The sequence below is a fragment of the Rutilus rutilus genome (assembly GCF_951802725.1).
Source record: "Rutilus rutilus genome assembly, chromosome: 5".
In the NCBI taxonomy this organism is placed as follows: Eukaryota; Metazoa; Chordata; class Actinopteri; order Cypriniformes; family Leuciscidae; genus Rutilus; species Rutilus rutilus.
This window is the reverse complement of record NC_140213.1, coordinates 42,704,334-42,724,413: the sequence shown is the minus strand read 5'-3', so window position 1 is coordinate 42,724,413 and position 20,080 is coordinate 42,704,334. Positions and strand designations below refer to the sequence as shown.

The following is a 20,080-nucleotide window of genomic DNA, read 5'->3' as shown; positions in this document are numbered from 1 at the left end:
CACCACTAGCAAAAATCCTTAGTAATTTTGTAATGTTGTGTGCAGCCTGGCAAAGGTGGAACATGCTCATATATTAAGCCTCACAAAATGTGTCAAGTGCAAATAAAATAAGTTGATTGATGACTGTGAATAAAAACCAGGCCAATATTCTTGATGCAGAAACATTTCTGCATTGGAATAGCATAGTAACATCCAGTGTAAGTGCTTACTTGATCATCTGTGGCACAGTGACTTTAGAGTTCTCCTCAAAGGCATTCATCATCAGCCCATTACAACGAATATTATCTATGCACTGTAGTACAGAGTGAGAAAGAGAGAGAGAAAAAGAGCATAAAGACAGTATTTGAAGCACAGGAGGTGAGTAAGAGGCGAAGGTCTTGCCCAGGGCTGTGTGGATCACTCAGTGCTATCTGATGTGAGCAGACATGCCTGGCTGATGTCACTGGTCCAGGCTGACTTCTCTTGCCGCGAGGAGGCCACCAGGATGATGGTGAAGGACTGGCTGTCTTTGGGCTCCACCACAATCTTAAAATCCAGGTGCTCCATGTCCTGACCGCTCTTGTCTGACTTGGCTGAAGAGAAAGAGAAAACATAGCGATCCTCTGAAATAAATCTAGTGGAGGTCTGTTGTGATTAGATTTGCGGTCAGATCTACTTCAATAACATGCCAGTATCAGTGGCGACTGATGCTTCTCAAAAGTGGGTAATAGAGATGTCTATATTATCTGTGGCAAAAACACAGATCTATTGTTTTATTTGACTTTCTTATTGCAGATATTTAAGGGATGTTATAAATAAATCAAGAGTTTTGATACGTACACTCCTCGTCGGTGCCCTCTGGTTCCTCTATCAGTGTGCAGTCGATGAGCGACATCACTCCGTTCTGCCATCCAGACACAAGCAACAGTCAGACATGCTCTGAGAATCTATCCAATAATCAATAGCAGCTGTACTAAAACAGTGATTACTGTAAAAATCTTCTTTAATTTCCCCAAAGACCAGGAACAACACTGGATTATTGAACGTGGTAAAATTACAGTCAGCTGAAGGTGGTAATCACCATTTTCCGGGAACAACATAACATTTTACTGGTTTAACAAGCGGCTCGATACATTCAAAAATGAACCTCTTAGAAATTAAGGAATTATGTAAATAATATTTCGATATTTTTTTGAAAAACAACGTTATCTGCATTAATTGTCACTATAAATAGTTGAAAGTAGAGTTCACGTTTTATGTTACACTGAACAAATCTGCTAGGTTGTGACAGCAGTTTTAATGTGATATCATAAAGTACTGAAGTACATGATGTATAGATCAAATGAAGGAAAATATATATATATATAAAAAAAAAGGTTAAATTTTAAAAGTTGATAATTTGCTGGTAAATGTCACAAGATGAGGATGAAGCAGACGGATGAAGACTGGATACAAATATAAAGATGATTTAATAAAACAAAAAAGCATACAGGCATAACAGTGTGCATAACATAGCATACACAAACAACAACTGACAACCAAAGACTGAAAACAGAGGAACTAAACACACAGAGATGATGAAATTAATGCGTACAGGTGTGATGATTAGATGAGTGTGTGCAGGTGTAAGCCAAGAGGGATTATGGGAAATGTAGTGTGAGGTGACTGGTCCGGTGACTGAGGATTGTGACAGTAATTAATTATTTTTTAAAAAGTATAATAATAATAATAATTTGTTATTATTATATTATATTATATTTTGCATAATCAAGTTAACTGAAAATCTAACAAATCTAACAAAAGTTACAAAAAAAAGAAAAGAATGAAAACATAATGACAAATCTGTGTCAAAACTGTCCTACCATATATATATATCTGCATACCATCTCAGCCTGATATGTACTTTTCACCCAAAAATGAAAATGTTGTCATCAGTTACTCACCTTCATGTTGTTCCAAACCTGTATGAGTTTCTTTATTCTGTTGAACTCAAAAGACGATATTTGTCAGAATGTCAGTAACCAGACAGTTGATGGACCCCATTGACTTCCACAGTAGGAAAAAAATACTACGGAGGTCAATGGGGTCCATCAACTGTTTGGTTACTGACATTCTTCAAAATACCTTCTTTTGTGTTCAACAGAAGAAAGATACTCATCATACAGGTTTAGAACAACTTGAGGGTGAGTAAATGATGACAACATTTTCATTTTTGGGTGAAATATCCCTTTAAGGCTTTTCACACTGCGTTTAACCCCAGGTAATCATCATTCTTTTAACCCAGAGTAGAGAAATGGGTTCTCTAGAGAAAAACAAGGTTAGCTCTTCTTTTGCATTGCCAAACTTGTACAAACTATCGCATGCCTCATATTCACATGCTTTGTACAGTCACGGAAACACTGTGTGTTGTATAAACAGTATATTTTAGCATTTGAGGGGGAAAATGTTAAATGGTGATTTAAGAAAACCTCTCAATTCAAGTGAAGAGGAGACCATTTTACTCTTATCATTATAGCTCGAAAAGTCCATTCTGGACACTTGACAGTGCAGTTTGGCATTATATAATACGAGTATGCGCAATGCCAGAGCCTTTATGTAAACAGGTTGTGTGCTGCATTCGTCCAATCAATGACACTGACACCGCAGAGAACATCAACGCAGGGTTTAGGAATGTACAGTGTGAAACGTGAGGAAAGATAACCCAGGATTCAAGTGTGAAAAGCCCTTTTGAGAATGTGTACGTAGTGTATGATGCTTCACCTTGGTGAGGTGTAGTTTTCCTCCAGAGCCTCTAGTGCAGATGATCAGATGTTTGGAGAAGAGGAAACACTGCCTCTCTCCCTCCTTCTTTAGAGACAGGGAGCCCAGTCGGCCACGGGTGATCTTGCCCTTCTCACTCATGGGCACTTGTATCAGAGATCCTGAAAAACATGCATGCGTTAGCGCTGCAGGTGAAGCAAGGAAACGGAGAGCAGACAAATACTTTGCCAGCACAAGGGGAAAGACTGGATTGACATAAGTTCTTCTCAGATTCTTCTCAGTTTCCTCGTGTCTTCGTATCCTGCAGCGTATCAGTGACATTTCCGATCCTGGGCTCAACGCCAGGTTTCACTGGTAAAAGAGTGATTACACTTGGAAATGAAAGAGTTGGTCTGGTCTTTGAACACACTGTGCTCTACGCAGACTAGCAGGTTTAGGGCACCCAATCCTTTGAGTTAACGCTTCGCTTTGTGCTGGCAGGGAAAAGAGGGCAGCCTAGAAAAGCCTTGGAGTGGGAAGGGGAGAAGAGGGAGGTGGGGGGCTTGACAATAAGAGGTGACAAGAGTGACAGTTTGCAGAAAAGAACAGAAGGAAAGGAGAATCCAACCGTCTTCTTATCAGGGATCAGTGGCCCCTTTCTGCAGAGCACGATTTATGTGTGTGTGTGTGTGTGTGTTGGGAGTTCACCTTGTCTGACAAAGGTCTGGCTGGTGTCTAAGAGAATCTCACAGCCCTCCACGATCATACGCTCGATAGCGAGGTTCTTCCTAATGTTCTCCGTCTCGCTCACCTCATCGTGCATGATTCTGTGGAGGAACATCGAATTTTAGTTAGTTTGGGAGTTATGAGGAGGCAAAGAACAGTTTTGTTCATCCTTTACATATATTATACTAATACATTTTCACTATTTTCATAACATTTTATTAATTTGTATATTACATATTTTAAAACTTATTATATTCATATATTTTAAACACTTAATGACTAACTAAAATCAAATAAAAATGGCCACAAATTAATTTTAGAGTTCATTTAGAATTTTAGGTTGAGGAGATTCCCCCCTTCTATGTAAAGGGCTTTGAGTGCTTTGAAAAGCACTATATAAATATAATGAATTATTATTTTATAATACTAGCAAAAACACTAGATGGTAAATTTTATAAAAATCTGCTATTTCCATTTATTTATTTCCATTTAAGACACCAAGGGCCAGATTTACTGACAGCTTGCACCAGCGCAAACCCTCTTTTGGCGTTAAAAAACTACTGGCAGGATTTACTAAAGACACACAGAGTAAAACTAGTGCTGAAAAGGCGTGGACGGCTATTTTTGCGAGTAGAGTATTTAAATGAATCTGTACGCGTCAATCTACTGGTTGTGCCATTATTTACCGGCATGTCTTAAACCAGACACTAATTTGCGTTGCTCTTATTGGATTGTGTTGGTCATTATGGAAATTATCCGGCTGCGTCTGAGTTCTTTAATTTGCGTGTCGTCGATAGATCACTTGATACTTAAAAGTGTGTGGTACTTAAAAGTGAAGTGTGCAATTTCTGCAGCACCAAATATAATTGCGAAAACCTTTTCCGACAGACAAATACTGTAGTCCTGTTTCAAACTGACGCCTTTGTATTACGTTCAGCCCAGCTGGGACTGTAGTTCCGGTCGGTGCTAATGGTGTTGCAGAAATTACACTCTTCACTTAAGATATAGCAGTCGATTTTTACGACCTGCGAGTAGAAATTATGTAGAAATGTTGACACATGGTCATGCATGGGTGTGCTGGAGGCACAATTTGATGTACTGTACCTGGAAAGCTCCTCCAGCTTTGACTTGGCGTAATCCAAGCTGTTTCTCTCCACATGCTCGTGCGGTGTATGCGCTAACAGCTCGTGGAGGGTCAGTATGTAACGAGGAATCTGCCAGACAAAAGCACAAGTCATAATGTCAGACAGGAGGGAAGTTTTCCTTTTTTTTTTCTTCTGCCTTCTGCTGCAAACACACTCATATGCACACTTAGTCATGTGCAAGCATGGAAATCCAAACAAAACTTTAATAACTGTGTGCACTGTATTCTTGCAGAGGAGGCTTAGAGGGGACCGCTATCACTCATCAGCACATTTATTACCAACGCTGCAAAGCCCAAAGTTGACCTTGCTAGGCTAGACCAAATGAAAACTGCTTACAGTACAAGAAAAAAGCCATTATGGACCAAAATACACTACAGAACCCTACTTTAAGGGGATAAAAAAAGCACACGAGGACCTGCCAAGTGCTTCTACGCAGTACTCTATTAGAGCTTGTGATTTATAGCATGATAACTAGAACAAATAAGAGCGTGAATGGAAGATTATGGTCACCTGGAACATTGGGTATGTGAGGAACGTCTCCAGCGTGCGTTCTTCACAGTCAGGCTTGGCTTCATACTGTTTAAGCAGCTTGTCGAAGTCTCGGTTCTGCTTGCAGTGGGCCAAGATCTGCAAACTGTACTGGTGATTACGCACAAACTCCTGGTAGATGTTGAGCATGGGCAACAGGATGTCAAATAGGTCGGCTGAAGGACAGGGAGGAAGATCAAAATCAGTGTGACTGGGGCCTCAGGTCTGCAGAACCTTTTACAAAAGCTAGCTTGCAATATGTGTAGTCTACAAAATGTTCTTTGTTGTTGGTTGCCAACCGCTCTGGCAGTGCACTCACCCAAGACTAATGTTGGCCAGCTTGCTATTCGAGCTTTCAACCCTTGGTAGAATATCTGATGCAGAAACATTATGGTTTCACTGCAGAAATAAACAGCACATGTAAGCATTTCATTGTTCAATCTTTTTCATAGTTAAGAAGACTTTTTGTTTATGTTTGGTTTAACTATCAACTTCAGACATACAGTGTACAGCCGTGGCTAAAAGTATTGGTAGTGACATAACTTTTGCTTCACAAAGTTTTATTCAGATGTCAGATTTAGTTTTCACTTTTCAATGGTAAACTGAAAAAAAACTATAAGCATTTCATAAGTTTTAAAGGCTTTTAATGCCAAAACATTCAATACATGCAAAGAGTCATTATTTACAGTGTTGACCCTTCTTCTTCATAACCTGACTGATGGCAATCCATTCTTTTCTTATTAGCGCTTAGAGTTGATCACAATTTGAGGGCTTCTGCTTGTCTACTTGCTTTATGAGGACTGACACAGGTTCTCTATGGGATTAAGATCCGGGGAGTCTGGCCACGGATACAAAATTTCTATGTAAATATCTCAGAGCCACTTTATTGTTACTCTTGTCTTGTGGCATGGTGGTGTATCATGCTGGAAAATGCAGTTGCTTTTGCACTCTGTGATGTCCTGAAGCCTTCCTCACTGCAGTTGAACCTCTCTCCTAGAAGTTCTTGATGATCTGGTGAATAGTTCTTTCAGGTGCAATATTCTTTGCAGCAATTCCCTTGCATGTGACGCCATTTTCATGCAAAGCGACAATGGCTGCAAGTCTTTCTCTGGAGGTAACCATTGCTAACACGAACAAATTGATTGGAAGTGACTTTGTAATAAAGTTTTGGCCAATGAAGCTTTTTGCAAATAATTTAAATGCATCTGATCACTCTGCACAATAATCTAGAATCAGTGTGAATCAACACCACAACAACAGAAGCAGTAAACTTTGAGAAACACAAAATGTATGTCACTGCCAATGGTTTGGCCACGGCTGTACACATTCAAAGATTGGGGGTTGGTATGATTTTTTATGTTTTTGAAAGAAATCTATTATGCCCACCAAGACTGCATTTATTTGATCAAAACACAGTAACATCAGTAAATCAGGTAAAATAATATTACAAGTTTTCTATTTGAATATATTTTAAAATGTGACCAGCTACACCAACTCAATTTTGCTTGAGAACAGCATGACTATGCTGGTACACCAGTTTGACCAGCACTATACCAGCATAAACCAGCCTGACCAACATGGATTTCATGCTGGTTTAAGCTGGATTTTTAAGCAGGGTAATTTATTCCTGTGATCAAAGCTGAATTTTCAGCATCATTACTCCAGTCTTCAGTGTCACACGATCCTTCAGAAATCATTATAATATGCTAATTGGGGCTTAAGAAAATTTCTTATTATTATCAGTGTTAAAAACAGTTGAGCCGCTTAATATCTTTGTGGAAACTGTGATACTTTTTTCCCCCCAGGATTCTTTAAAGAATATAAAGTTCAAAAGAACAGCATTTATTTGAAATATAAATATTTTGTAACATCATGAATGTCTTTACTGTCACTTGCTTGTGATCAATTTAATGCATCCTTGCTGAATAAAACTATTAATTTCTTTCAAAAAAAGACTTATTAATGGCCCCAAACTTTTGAATAGTAGTTTAATCTGATATCTATAAAATCAATAAAATCTATAAAAATCAATGTGGATTCCATAGCTCAGATAATTTGATCTAGGTAGAATTTGATTTCAAACTTCGGTAAATCTGTATTTAGTAAATAAGAGCTCACTGTGAGACATTTCTGAGATCTCTTTTAAAACGCTATAGGATATACAGATAATATTACTGGGGGCTTTTTTACAGGAAAAACATCTGAAAAGTAGGAGATTTTCAAAAACATCCAAATTTGCTAATCTCATTTCTGTTGAGGAGAAACAGTTCAGATTTTAAAGAGATCTCATTTTCTTTCCTCTGGGCATGCAAATCATGCTAAAACATGAGGATTATTTTTAGCTGAAACGGGTGTTTACCTGTTTAGGAATATGCTGCTGACATCATCATGGGTTATGGGTGGTTTCTTGGAACTGGCAGCCATGCGAAGCGGTCTCAAGAAGTTGTTGACAAGGATGTGGAGCTGTTGGACGTACTCGGCCTCTGCCTCCAGCATGCTAAAGACAACCTGGTTCCTCTTCCTCATGCTCTCTGCATGTGGAGAACGGATGTAGTCCTGAATGATGGTCTTCCACTTTCGCCGACACATCCAGCCCCTCAGGAAGCTTTGCACCTGGAGCAGCAGCAACGAAGAGACAAAATCAGAATCAGACAATAGAATCAATAGATCTGAACTGTGTATACATCAAAAAAAAAAAACATCTTGGCAAATCATTAACCAATTATCATCGGTAACACTTTACAATTAGGTTCATTGGTTAACATTAGTTAACTACCTTAATTAGCATGAACTAAGAATGAACAAAACTTCTACAGCATTTATTAATCTTAGTTAATATTAATTCCAACATTTACTAATACATTATAAAAATCAAAGGTTGTACAGTATTTGTTAACATTAGTTAATTGTTAGTTCATGTTAGTTAACACATTAGTGTATTAGTGAAACCTTATTGTAAAGTGTTACCTAATCATCCTTGAAACATAAGACATTTGCTCCACAAACTAGAGACATTTTATGTTTTTAATGTGAAGCTTGTTTTAAAAGGTAGGCACCTTAAGAGCAGCCATTGTATACTATAAACCCTTGAATTAATACATTTTAAAGGCACACTATGCAAGATTTGTACCTTAATATAACAGCTTCGAAAGCATTTCGATGGTAAACAAACTCGTAGTAGGGACGCCACTGGCAAAACCAGCAATGCAAGTTTGAGAGGTGGCGCCCCGACAAATCTCGTGAGAATCACGACTTGCTTTATGGCACAACGTCACATACATCAACAACATATGAAGCAGCCTCTGTGGAAGACACTAGCGCGCATTTCAGACGTGAATCATGGCAGAGTCGACGAAGAAAACGAAGAAAGCGCGGTCAGAAGAGTGCAGATACGGCTCTGCGTGAGTGGTATTTATGACAGTAACGTTAAATACAAGTACTCCACAGCGACTCTAGGGGTCGCTGTTTGAGAAAAATGGAAACTGCATAGTGTGCCTTTAACAAACTCAGTTTTAAATCAGTCACTTATGAGGTTTTATGATGGTTAGGATGTAGGGGTGGAACGGTACATGTATTGAACCGAAACGGTACGGGCGTCACGGTTCGGTGCATAAATTTACACGGAGAATACACGGTATAAAAATAAATAAAACTCGCGTGCAAATTAATTAATGTAATGCAGAACTACTGTTAGATACGCGGGTTCTTTAGGGACACGTAATCTGTAGCCCCACCTTAGCTCAGATTGAAGCAGGCTGCGATGTAAAGATTGTAATGCTGGAATATGTTGTGTGTGAGTGAGAGTGAAAGTGAGTGAGTGAGTGAGTGAGAGAGAGAGAGAGAGAGAGAGAGAGAGAGAGAGAGAGAGAGAGAGAGAGAGAGAGAGAGAGAGGAGCGGGCGCGATCGAAAAGTCGCAAAGTGTTTACTTATATTTGTGTGTGTGTGTGTGTGTGTGTGTGTGTGTGTGTGTGTGTGTGTGTGTGTGTGTGTGTGTGTGAGGCGCGGGCACGATCGAACAGTGGAAACATAAAAACATACTCCGTCATTTTGTTTATACAGGGCATCATTCAAACTGCAAAGTGTTTAAGTTACTGTTAATTAAAATGTTTAGGAAAACAAATATATTAATCTGAAATGTAGCAAAATAATTTTCAATTCATTCAGGTACAATTACCAAAAGTATCTCAAGGTATTTTTGTCTTTTTATTAATTTAATCAATAAACTAATTATATAAAACTATTGTCAGTGCACTACAAATAAACTGGTTCTATGCCTTTACTTTATTAATAAAACTTAAAAATACAAGGCTTAAGTAATTTATTTTCCTTTGGTGGTACAGCCTGAGACATACACAAGCCTTCTGCATTTTTGTTTTGCTTTTCCCTCCATTGTACCGAACTCGTACCGAACCGTGATGTCTGAACCGAACCGTGACTTCTGTGTACCGTTCCACCCCTATTAGGATGCCACCCTATATAGGCAGCTCACAAGATGTGGGAACAGAATTATTGTGTGTTTTGAAAACCAGTCCTACTTTCTTGATTTTCTTGATCTCAGAATCATCATCACTAGGTGCAGTGGTGGGATTCGACTGAATCTTCTCATTGTCTTTGAGCATTCCTGCAATCTGTAACAAAACAGTAATAAAAATGGCAGACAACGCTTCCATTGTAAAAAAGTTCCTTCCCTCACTGTTTCCCAGCATGCTGACAAAGTGATTCAGGCCAAATCAGTGCCAGCACAGTGTGGCACAAATGCTCACCCTATCAAAGCTCTCGGATGCCACTCACACTGGGTGATTTCTGATGATTAGGGTGCACAAACTTTCAAATTATTACATGGCACTGCAATTTAATAGGGATTCGTTGGGGACACAAAAGAGGTGGGAGCTGGCCAGCACAGTCTGAAGGGGAGTGCTCCATTTACTGGACGCGGGCTGAAAGAGTTTATTATGCTGCGGACCAAGGATGCGACGCACACAACACATCTGGGGTCATGCATATTCAGCACACCATTTCATACACCCAGCTCCATTTGCACTTTAAAGTAAAATGACTATTTGATCTGGCTGATGAAGAATACAGCAGGGATCATAGTTCTCCTGGAGAGCCGTTTTTTATGAGCTGAGATGCAAAGTGAAGTGCAAAGTAGTCTGGAGAAAGCTCTTGAAAACCAAATGCTTCTTACACCACTTTTCATTCTCTCTACCATTTTCCTTTTCAGAAAAGCAATGAGCATGTAATATAGGTCACGAGGATAGACTAGTCATGCGACAACTGACTACTAGTTGATTAGTGTGACAGACTAGTTTTTTCATATATTATATTATTTATATATTTTTTCATTTTAATATATTTACAGTAAAATCTAGTTCTGCATACTAACTGATCGATGTCTGAACTTTGCACACTGTTAGTCAATTAACCTGTTAGCTTAGCTTATAATCTTCAATCATACATTTTTATATGCATTATATGTTTCTGTTTGATCAGGCATTACAAACGGCACCCCACACTTAAACATTTTTTGTAATTTGTACACAAAAAAAAATGCTACAGTAAAAACCAGTTAATCGTATGTTACTTTATCATACAAACTGAAAATGTAAATGGGTTAACACTGCATTATATGTCATTTTATTGAAAAAATATGTAAAAATGTATGGGTTTTGGAAGTACAATTTCCATAAGTCGGACATGACATAACATTATTTTTTTTTTAAAGTTTTTCCCCCTTATTATCATTATTGTACAGTAGTATATTAGTGTGTTGTTATGTTTTGTATAACATTATTTTAGTCTCATGTGTGTTACCCTGATGGTATTTTGTCTGTATATGTATGTTTGTATCTTATACAGTCCATTAACAATGAACTCTGATTCATCATGTGATTTGTATTGTGCCGCCTGTATTATTATGCTGGTTATCAGTATATTTCAAGGTAAAAGGCAGATTTTGGTAGTTCAAGACTGTTATATTAATTTTAAATCACTTGAATGATGAAATCTACGGTTATAAGTCATAAAATATACAGGCAGCAATATGCCATCTTGTAATACCTGAAACACTGTTAATGTATTTTTTATAGTGAGTTTCTGGCAACCACAGCCTCTGTTTTTGCAGGATATTTGTAACAATGCATGTTTCAATATATCCTCTATAAAAAACTATTGGCTATTTTATATTATTATTTTAGTTTGCTTTAATTTAGTGATAAAAAATATATTTTAATTTCACTTTTTTTTTTCATTGTAATTTTTATTAATGATGATAACGCTGGCAATAACGCCTGCATTCTGTTGTGCAAACACATCTTATGTAAACGTCCCCTTTGAAACGTGTTCAGAGACCAGACTATTTATACAGGGCTTCCTTAGGCAAACTAGTTAACTAGCTGTTCAGGAAATGCATCGACTAGCTGATTAAGAAAATATGTAGTTTTGCACATATTTTACACTTTTCCCACAACTTTTTCAGCTCTGAGAGGCAGAATCATCTTGATACAGTATGCAATAAATTTGCTGATATATTCGACTGGATTTTGGCATGTTCACTATAGATAAACAATCCCTAGAGCACTTTGAATTACAAATTTTACCTCTGATTTTAGACGTTCAATCTCAATCTCCCCATCTTCTATCTGTTGTCGAAGTTGCTTAGCAACTGTTTTCTCGGTCTCCACGATTTGGAGTAGATGGAGGTACTTCTGCATGAGCGTTTCATGCTCGGTGGCCAGGTTTCTGTAGCTGCACACAGAACACACACACATATAAATACAAATGCACACATACACAACCATCCACAAAGGCATTCAGGACACAAATACAAACATGAGTGCGCACACACTCCACACAATGAGGAACATCACGTTACACTAGAAATAAAGCTCATTAGCAGAGGCACAGTGTTAACACGTAACCCCATAAGCACACACTTTATCAGAGCAAACTGTGAATGCTCAAATTCAACAATTAAACAGAATTGTTGGAGCAGCGCTTATCTCAAAACAGCAAGCAAATCCAGACGCCTTCATGTTTATGCACACAGATTTAGAACCGCTGCAGGGCATCCAGAGATAAACAGCCAAAATAGTCCTCCAGTACAGACTGAGACCAGAACGCCCTCACTGCAAACACAAGACCCGCTCTTCTTCAAAATAAACTAGACCTGCTGATATGAAAGAGAGTCTTCTGAGTGTGTCTTGTTTGATATCCGCAAAACTTCTGTGTGAAGCTGTTGGGGTTTAAATGAGTTTTTTGATACTTAATTGATGTAATAACCCAATGCGTGAACTAAACAAGCCAAACATTCAGTACCATTCAAAAGCTTAGGCTGTGTAAACAATCTGCATTAGGTGTGTGATTGAAGTTGACACAGGGAATGATGGGAAATGTAGTTTCCCACTGTTGGCATTCATGTGCCCTTATTTTGTAAATATGTTAATTCTGTTGCTATATTTTCCCCTTAAATACAATGCAAGTCATGCCTTTTCCAACAAAAGCACAGATGTCTCAATGGGCCGTTTACACGACACCGTTTTCATCTAAAAACGTGTTTTGGTTGCTCATTTACACGTTACCGGCGTTTTGGCGACCTGAAAATGCAAACTTTTGAAAATGAGATTCAAAGTGCAAGTTTTTGAAAAACTTTAACATCTTCGTGTAAACTACAAAAACGCAAATTTGTGCAAATGATGATCTCATGTGCATGCAGTCTATAGGCATGTTGTGGTTCTTTACAAAGTGACATCGCCAACTACTGGCCTAATATGGAGTTTTTAGTTATTTTTGCGGATCCATATGAATGGGGTTAGTATGAATGGGGTTACTATTGGCGCTTTTCCATTACCAGTACCAGCTCAACTCGACTCGACTCGGCTCGGCTCGGCTCGCTTTTCGCTCCGTTTTCCATTGCAGATAGTACCTCCACAATAGTACCTGGTCGTCATAGCGACGCCGCAGGAAACTGCCGTGACGTAATCTTCTACGCGACACACACCCGCTACCCACACACAGGACAATGGAGGAAATCACGTCTGGCGCGTGCAATGATGACGCAGTGAATAGTGACGATTCTCTCTGACCAATCAGCAGTCTGCCATGTTCTCACGTCACATTTTAGTATCGCCTCAGCTCGCTCAGAACCTCGCCGGAGGTGATACGAAAAAAAGTACCTGGAAGCAGGTACAGGTACGACTTTTACACAGTGGAAAACCAAACAAAGGCGATCGAGGCGAGTCGAGGCGAGCTGGTACTGTGTAGTGGAAAAGCGCCATATATGTGATTAGTGAAAAATAGTGATTCATTATTCAATTTCAGAACATTTCTATAAGAACTGCATAATATATAGCAAAATACCTCCAACCATAATTTTTATAAGTCAGTTCATGCAACTAGATGAACTAGAAACCAACAAGCCCAAACCATTTTCTGATCTACTTATTTTTTTTTAATTAAAACTTCCACCATATAAAAAATTTAATAGATTTTTGAAACAGTTACACTATATAAATATGTTATATTTAACCCTTATGCCTTAACTCTCACATGAACATAAACAAACCGAAACCATATCAAAATGCACATAAATCCTTGACTGCATAACGACTCTTTGTTATTAATGACACAACATGTTGTGCTTTGTTTGTTAGTTCCCAACAGAGAATTCAACTCAAAGTTCATTACTAAAAATAAACAATATTCCCAGCAGAACCTCTACAACATCCAAGACTGCTTAAACAAGCTTCAGGCTAATTATAGATAATGAGACATGGAATCTGTCCACTTCGCAAAAAAATCCTCCTCTGTATTCATTTCCCCCATCACATTTAAGCTGTGTATGGAACAGCATAGGAAGCATAAACAAAAGCAGAGAACTCTGTCATTATGAGAAGACGGCCTTTTTCTCTCTGTAGGCAAGTTCTAGTCTGACTCAACTTATCCCTCAGCACATCCCAACATAGCAGGGAAAATCCAAGGAATAAGGAGTGATCTTACAGAAATCAGTTGTAAATACACGTCGTTCAGTGGATTTCTGGAATATTCACAGCGTGTGCATAATAAACATAGTGACTTAATCTCTTTTCCTTTTTGCACTGAAGTAGACAACTGAGACTATATATGATCTTAAAATCACTGAAAGAGTTTGCTCACCTGGCATGTGATATTGCTGCCACCCATTCATCGCAGTCCTTAACGTCTTCTGTACGAAGCTCCACAGCCTTCTGATTCTCATGGTTGAAGCTGACAGTGAAATAATACTGTAAAACAGACAGAACAGAAATCAACCAATCAGCTTTGAGGGATAGGTTTACAGTTAATGCCAAGTTTAGGCTTACAAAGAGGGTTAGGAGCTTCTACACCACTCTTAATCACTTATCATTTCCCTCTGATTTTAGGGATAAGTTATGGGTAGGGTTAGGTTTAGGGATAGGGTTAGGACTATGTTTTTGGATAGGGATGTTGTTCCAGGATCAACAAAAGATGTCGATCCAGGAACATGCTTTACTTGGCAAAATCACAGCGACCGAATACAGAAATTCTTCAAGTTGTGAAGACTCGTATGCTTACCAAGGCTGCGTTTCTTATTATACTGCTCTACATTTATTATTATTATCAATGTTGAATATAGTGGTGCTGCTTAATATGTTTTTGTGGAAGCTGTTATACGTTTTTTGATGAATAGAACATTCTAAATAACAGCATTTATTGGAAATATATCTATTTATATTTATTTATCTAATAAATAGCCATGTCAAAAAAAAAAAAAAAAAAATTGGATAATGCCCGGGTGATACAAAACCACCCGTTTTGTGTCAGGGTCCTTACCCTGTTTCGGGTTATTTTGCAATAATTTCTTAATAGAGTCCAGTGTTTGAACTGCATTGTGCATTTGCCAAGGAGCTGAAGACAATTGGCACAAATTAATACAAACCATATACACATGACACCAAGTCTTTGAGTTGCGAACACGTTTTTTTTGACAGCTTTGAATGTGGCATGTCAGTGAATCTTCCAGTACAGCAGCCCAGCATCTCAGGACGGTACAACATGAAATACAAACAAAAACTCCTTTGCATATGCAAATATGACATAGTACACCATGCATAATTTCACCAGGAACACCAGACACCTCCCTGATCTTTCGGACTGAGGAGTGCGAGTGCGTGAAGAGTTCAGAGAACGCAGGATGATCTGCTGGGTCTGAGGGAAACTTCCCTGTGCCTGAGATAGCTCCAGCTCTCCAGAGGAATACCATAAAACACGTAAACTGGGAGCATGGCGCATTACATAACTGTATGCTACCTGTTACCTAGCAACTCGGTGCGCTAGTGGCTATGGCTCTGTATGTGCAACCCGTCTCTCTTCATTTCAGAAAGCCAGGCCTTAGCACTGAATCCCCAACAACCTCCATTTCTGCTGCATGGCAGACCTTCAAGACGCCTCAGCGCTGCTAAATTACATCACAGTCTTTTGTCTCATGCAGTGGAGACCCACTGGAAGCAAAAATTTCAGGTCCAAATGCACAGATCCCTGTAAAATATATTTGGAAAACAGTGCTGAAAAAAACGTATTATTCAAGAAAAATACTTGCAAGGGCAAAAAACGATTTCTTTTTAAATAAATGTTGAGAAGTGCATCCCTTGGATTAGACTTTGTGTCACTTCTCATTCACAAACGAACATGTATAACATCAGTAAGCACACATTTACTCCAAGGTAAATTGATGCAGGTGACAAGTATTGTAGAGACGTATGAGACATCTCGGTGTTTTACTCTATCACAAAAAATTCACTGTTCATCAATTCATTCCTGTGTGACGTTCTGTAAAGCTTGACTCAGCGAACAACAGTAACTAAGGTGGAGTTTAGCAAACAGTCAGTTGCGGTTGATCTTGGGTGAATTAGGGATTGATCACATTGATACACAAGTTTTCTGCACAAAAGCAGTGATTAATGGGTCTGATCTTTTAGACATGTCATATTGTTAGATATATGACATACTGTAATGTTGCATAATTCTCATGGTTGAAGTACGTTGTTTCTTTTACCATTTCCTTTCTATGAGCAAGGTCAAGTCTCAAAGCTGGCTTAATCCTTTCAATTTATAGATGAGTCATGTATATTTACTTACCTAACTGTTTTTGAGTGTGCGCACAGCACACACACACACACACACACACACACACACATGATAAAGATAACTTTTTTTGGGAGATCAATCCAGTGCTTTAAAACCACAATATGGGACATATGAAAAACAATGTTTTAAAAAAAAATGCTTGCATCAAATGTGCTGCAACTTGCAAGCCTACAAATCAGAAAACAGTGACTAAGTCAGATAATGGAGGATAGGGTGCTTCAAATAAAGGATATGACATTCTGCGTAAACGAAACAAAGGAATTGTAAATAAAACACATTATGAAAGTTGCTGTATAATGAATGAGTTCAGACAGGTTGTTTCAGATTCTTTCATCAGACAACCATATCTCCCTTTTTGTTGCAACCTGTTACTTACCTGTCACGTCAACCTTCTCTAAATGAAGTGAACCATGGTGGTGGGAAAGAAAATGGCTTTTAAAAGAATAAAAGTGTACCGTTGTGATTCAAAGTCAAATCCATAACGCACAGCTTTAGCAAGGTGTATGCCCGCCGGTTTACTTTTTTTGCATCATTCTTCATGTTCCCATTCCTCTGTAAAGAACAAACTGTATTATGTCTGTCTTGAGCACTAATGCAAGTGCAATCTGCAAGGAGACCAAAATAGCAAGCATCAGTAAGTCTACATGCACTCGCTCATTCTGTTGAGCTGCAGAAATGCAACTGTTCCCAAAAGAGAGATGAGTGTTTTGCTATAAATGGGCCCTGACCCCTCAGAGGTACTGAACAGAACAAATTTAGCCCAAACAGCGTTAGCATTAATGAAGGAGGCGCAACGCACTGCTACATGCACCCGCAACACACACACACACACACACACACACCATCCCTCCAACCACTCTTTTTCTCATGCAAATAGGAGTTGCCATAGGAACCATGGGCTCAAATGCAGATATATTAAAGAAGGGCCTATAAATGAATGGTAGAGCAGTGATTGCTATGTAAATACAATGACAATGAAAGAAAAGGTAGCAGGATGGTTTTCAATAAAACGCAAATTTGTGATGAGCACGCCAGTACGCAGATTGCCCAGAAACCCTTTGTGCTGAGTAAGTGCTTTTTCAGATTAGAGAATAGCCATGAACACTGCAATCTAAAAAAAATAAAAAAAATAAAAAAATAAAAACACACACACACACACACACACAAAAACAAAACAAATTTAATTGGAAATTAAATTAAAATTTCCAAGCAAAGATGTGGAGACCGGTCTGTACACAAATTATAATCTGTACATCCCAGACTGAATTGGGCTGATTTTTTCCTTAAAAAAGCAAGTAAATATACAACTGCACACCTGTGTATTCCCAAACTCTAGATTTCTTAGAGCGTCCCACTTTTTGCTCCTGTTTCTGTGAGTTGGCACACCTGGAGAAGTACAGGGAAAGTATAAAGCTAAGTATGAATATGGAACAAATACTACATTAAGATTATAAGAGGTTACAAGAACCTCATTAGGTCTACAGACTTTAGATCTGATCTAATGAAGGTAATAATCAGGAACTAAAAGAACATCCGACCCTGATGTAGGGATTTAACTACACAAGGGACTCAATGATTGAAGAAGTCACCAAAGAGAAGCCAAAATAAAGAGATAATTGAATAAAAAATATGGATGAATCATTCACAATAACATCAATAACATGCATTTAGAAAATAGAATGGGTGAATTTTAAACCAAAATAATGACTGTTGATTAATGTTTTTATTATCTAAAATTATTGCTATGTGTTCATTAAAGGAGTTTCAATAAAACTTGTCTGCCTATACAGAAGAAAGGGGAAAAATATTTTCTTTAAATCGGTGCTACCTGAATAGAGAAAAACGGAGAAAAAAAAGGTGGTTTGCCAAATACTTAGAAAAACTTCAACACCCACAATGCACTGGGCATGCTGCCGTCCAAGACCACTCCCACCAGTCTACTATGAGTCAAATACCACTTTGCTTTAGTAGGAAATACTTCTTAGGAAACTTTTAGTCATAATGCTGTTGACTATTGTTCCCGGGTGCAAGAATTCAAAGAGTAAACGTTTAGCGGGAGTGAGTTACTTTCAGTTTTCAGTGAAGGATCCAGCGCTTTGTAGACAGTGGATAAAGGCTGCAAAGAATCGGAAATACGGAGAGAATGCAGTGACGGAAAATCTGGAAAACTTCCGTGTTTGTAGTCAACATTTCAAACTGGATGACTACGAACTGTGTCTGTGTCAAAGCTACCCTTACAATAACTGTTCTGCAATGGCATAATTGCAATGGCAAGTTTATATTCCGCAAATAAAAAAAATATATTTTGTGGCTGAAACAAGCTGCATCAAAAAGGTGTGACTTTCGCTGACAAATAAACGTCAATTTCTCAGTCCAGGTAACACAGAGAACGAGTAAACATTGTTCATTTACATATACTACCGAAAGTATATAGTAGGTTTATAGAAAGTATCTATATATACTGCTCTGCTCAAGGCAAGTATTAGAAAAATGGCAGGTAACTTACATTTATGCATTTTGAGTGAAAACACAAAGCTTGCCAGGCTAAATTATTCATGCAAATGACTTACACTGAATGAGGTTACAGTTTGCATGCCTAATATAAAGGGTGAAGCGTGCGTGAAGTCTAACACCGAGTCGTCGATTGTGAGGTAACGTCGCTCTCACTACGCTCTGTTCTTCAGAGGATGACAGACATGCACAGCATCAAACTCCATGCCGCATCCTGCTTTGTCAGCACAGGGACAGCTGTTCACAGGAAGGTCCAAGACTCACGTTGAATTGCGGTCCTTACACACACACATATAAGCACTGTGACTGCAGTCTTAAGACACAGCTAGGCAGGTTTAACCAAGGTAAAACATCTTCGGCTATGCGAGTCTCCACCACTGGCTTGTAGTCAAAAGACGTGCTTGTAAAACGAGGAAGAACTGATGCAGTTTTTTAGAGATTTTGTTTCATGAACAACTATTCTAAATAGTGTATGCTTCAGATTGCCATATGGCTGCATTGATTAAGTCGCTGTCGCATCAGGTTGCTGAATATTAAAGGTGCACTGAGTTTTTGTTTTTCACTGGCTCTTATACTGACACCTATAGGTTTAAACTGCTTTCAATCTTTTACGTTTTGCACACATCTATAAAGTCCACATTCTTGGACTCCATCCCACCAAATTGTATGCAATGTTGGGGGGGGGGGTTCGTGCTGGTGCACCGTATGTCGTAATCTCTCTCCCTGTTCAATGCAGTGCGGCTGTGTCTTAGACGTAGACATTTGGTGGTGTGTCGGCCATGGCCGCCACTTGACGTCCTGCCGTTTGTCCTCGCTTTGTGTAGCTGCAGGTCATCACTTCAGCACGGACCGCTTGAGAGGACATTTTATTTTTCCACTCATACGGATTCTTTTTGGACTGTCTGGTGGAACACACATGCTGATCCATACCATACTTTTATGTTTATAATTTGTAAACATTGGAAAAGGGGGTTATAAAGTGAAATGATTATTATTGATATTATAATTGTTATTATAAGTAACCAGGTCCAATAAATTTCAATAAAGGTCAGGAAGTAAAAATCCCATTCATTTTTCCACAGGGGAATTGATTTTTAATGATAACTTACAAAGCTTTAAATAAAGACATGTGAGTTCTGAGGTTTTTAATCAAAGATAAATGCTTTTGTTGACGCAATTAGCCCATTATTTTTTTTTTTTTAATAATCACGTTGAACAGTTCATTCTTGGTGGAAAACCGATTAACCCATGATTCTGCAAATAAATCTCAACCAATCAGAGAATCGTGACAAGCATAATTGAGTCGATC

The 20,080-nt window shown here is 38.5% G+C and overlaps 1 protein-coding gene across 1 annotated transcript in view; it reads right to left on the bottom strand.

The window, feature by feature from the left end:
• rasgrf1 (Ras protein specific guanine nucleotide releasing factor 1) overlaps positions 1-20,080 on the bottom strand; it is a 42,420-nt gene that overhangs the window by 17,827 nt on the left and 4,513 nt on the right. Inside the window, exons 2-13 of the mRNA XM_084409033.1 lie at positions 14,272-14,378; positions 11,718-11,865; positions 9,654-9,746; positions 7,477-7,730; positions 5,437-5,516; positions 5,100-5,293; positions 4,549-4,658; positions 3,427-3,545; positions 2,740-2,900; positions 820-883; positions 430-572; positions 210-292 (exon numbers count right to left, since the gene is read on the bottom strand). Of these exons, the coding sequence (XP_084265159.1) occupies positions 210-292; positions 430-572; positions 820-883; positions 2,740-2,900; positions 3,427-3,545; positions 4,549-4,658; positions 5,100-5,293; positions 5,437-5,516; positions 7,477-7,730; positions 9,654-9,746; positions 11,718-11,865; positions 14,272-14,378 (1,556 nt within the window). The remainder of the gene's footprint in view (positions 1-209; positions 293-429; positions 573-819; positions 884-2,739; positions 2,901-3,426; positions 3,546-4,548; positions 4,659-5,099; positions 5,294-5,436; positions 5,517-7,476; positions 7,731-9,653; positions 9,747-11,717; positions 11,866-14,271; positions 14,379-20,080) is intronic.